At 42.3% G+C, this 2058-nt stretch overlaps 1 protein-coding gene across 1 annotated transcript in view; it reads left to right on the top strand.

Moving 5' to 3' along the window:
• Nucleotides 1-2058, top strand: part of ippk (inositol 1,3,4,5,6-pentakisphosphate 2-kinase) — a 10767-nt gene that overhangs the window by 5037 nt on the left and 3672 nt on the right. The window contains exons 3-5 of the mRNA XM_014015304.1: nucleotides 649-744; nucleotides 1022-1088; nucleotides 1211-1329. Coding sequence (XP_013870758.1) covers nucleotides 649-744; nucleotides 1022-1088; nucleotides 1211-1329 — 282 coding nt within the window. The remainder of the gene's footprint in view (nucleotides 1-648; nucleotides 745-1021; nucleotides 1089-1210; nucleotides 1330-2058) is intronic.

Consider the following 2058-nt stretch of genomic DNA (forward strand, 5'->3'; position numbering starts at 1 on the left):
GTGCAGCTGTGATGGGTTGTGTACAAGCTAATAGTGTGTCAGAATGGTATATATTTATACTTCTCATCCAAACACAATTAAATTCACTCTATAGGAGACACCGTTTATTTTATAAAGTAATAACTCAGAATAAAACAGGAGTAACGACTTTTTCTCCTTACATTTTTTAAAAATGTAGTGAGTAGAAAGTACAGATAATTGTGTAAAAATGTAATGAGTAAAAGTAAAAAGTACGCTGAAAAATAATTACTCAAGTAAAGTACAGATAACCAAAAAATTCTACTTAAGTACAGTAACAAAGTATTTGTACTTAGTTACTTTACAACTCTGCTCTGACTTCTGAATATTAATAATTTTATTTCTCTTCTCCTGGTTCCGTCCTGAACTTCACCTCCTTTATTTACATAAAAACATGTGGACGTCCTGTCCTTCAGCTCACGGTCTGTCTGAGTCCCTTTTGGGTCCTGGAGGACAGAGACGTCCCCCTCTGTTGGGTCCTGGAGGACAGAGACGTCCCCCTCTGTTGGGTCCTGGAGGACAGAGACGTCCTCCTCTGTTGGGTCCTGGAGGACAGAGACGTCCTCCTCTGTTGGGTCCTGGAGGACAGAGACGTCCCCCTCTGATGACACGTCTCCTCTTGTTGTTTAGACGGTGGAGCAGGCCTTCAGGCAGATCCAGAACATCGTGGACTTCAGCTCCAACGTGATGAGCAGCCTGCTGGGGGACAAGTTCGTCCACAGTGGGGTGAGACACAGCTGATAGGACACCTGTCCTCATGAAGTGGACCTGAGTCAGCCTACAGCTCAGTTCCATCAGAACTTTTATAAAAACAGTCGTGTTGACGTAAACCGGGTTGAGTCCAGCTTCGCTTCCTGTTTCTGCTGTGACCTCATGGTTTCTGTCAGAACCTGTGTTTACAGACAACAGGTCCAGAACCTGTCGGGTTGGCAGTTTTCAGACTGGTTTCTAGATGGTTCTGACCCACATGATGTTTTACTAACACAGCTTCCTGTCTCCGCAGGAAGTCGTCAAACTCCCGCTGGAGTTTGTTCGACAGCTGTCCATCAAGATTCAACATCAGAGACCAGGTGAGACAGATGGTCCTCCTGGTCTGTTTCATGGACATGAAGCCAGTAAACCAGTTAGCGTTAGCGGCTAACGTTAGCTCTCGGCTGTTAGCAGTGCTGAGAACCTGCTTTGTGTGTTTCAGCGTGGCGCTGTGATAAAGTCATGGACATCTACAGCGGCTGCGCTCTGTGCCTGCCCAACCTGACGTCTCCGTCTCTGCACCCACAGACGCACTGTCCCCCCCTCTGCGTCGAGATCAAGGTACCGTCTGTCCGCTCCGTGTCCACGCAGAAAAATAAAAGTCCAGAACTCCTGATCCGCTCCTCACCTCTTTAAAGGGCCTGTGACATCAATTTTTTAAAATAAATATTAATTCATTTTTGGAAAGAGGACACTGATAACATACTGCAAAACTATTTTTATGTCGTTGAGACAAACAGTTGTTGAGATATTTGCATGAGAAGAAACAGGAAGTGATGTCAGAGGGAATGTCTGCATGTGAACTGAGCGTTGTTACAACTGTTAACAAGACGAACTGTAGAGACGAATCTGATGTTTCTTTAGATCATTTTAAATCTATCAGAGACTGAGTCAGAGTTCAAATAATGTTTCAATAAACAAAGATCAAAGAGTTCTTTGTTAAAGAGTTCCCCTGTGATGTCACTTCCTGTTTCACTTTGGCTGAGCCAAGTTCAAAGGAAAATATGCAGTAATGGGATAAAATGGGTAAAATCATGTGTATTATGTCAAGTTTCTTAAATATAAAGATATTTTCTTTGACTTTTTATATTTGAATAATATTTAGTCACAGACTCTTTAAGCTCTGAAACATTTTTATTTAGGTTTTAAAAAAAACTGATTTTTATTATTTGATTTAAAAACAACTAAAAGTTCATCTGCTGGATAAGAAAATCTAAAGGAACAGGACCTGTAACCCTGTGACACAGACACCTGTGTGTGTGTGTGTGTGTGTGTGTGTGTGTGTGTGTG

The sequence above is a fragment of the Austrofundulus limnaeus genome, unplaced genomic scaffold (assembly GCF_001266775.1).
Source record: "Austrofundulus limnaeus strain Quisiro unplaced genomic scaffold, Austrofundulus_limnaeus-1.0 Scaffold127, whole genome shotgun sequence".
Classification (NCBI taxonomy): domain Eukaryota; kingdom Metazoa; phylum Chordata; class Actinopteri; order Cyprinodontiformes; family Rivulidae; genus Austrofundulus; species Austrofundulus limnaeus.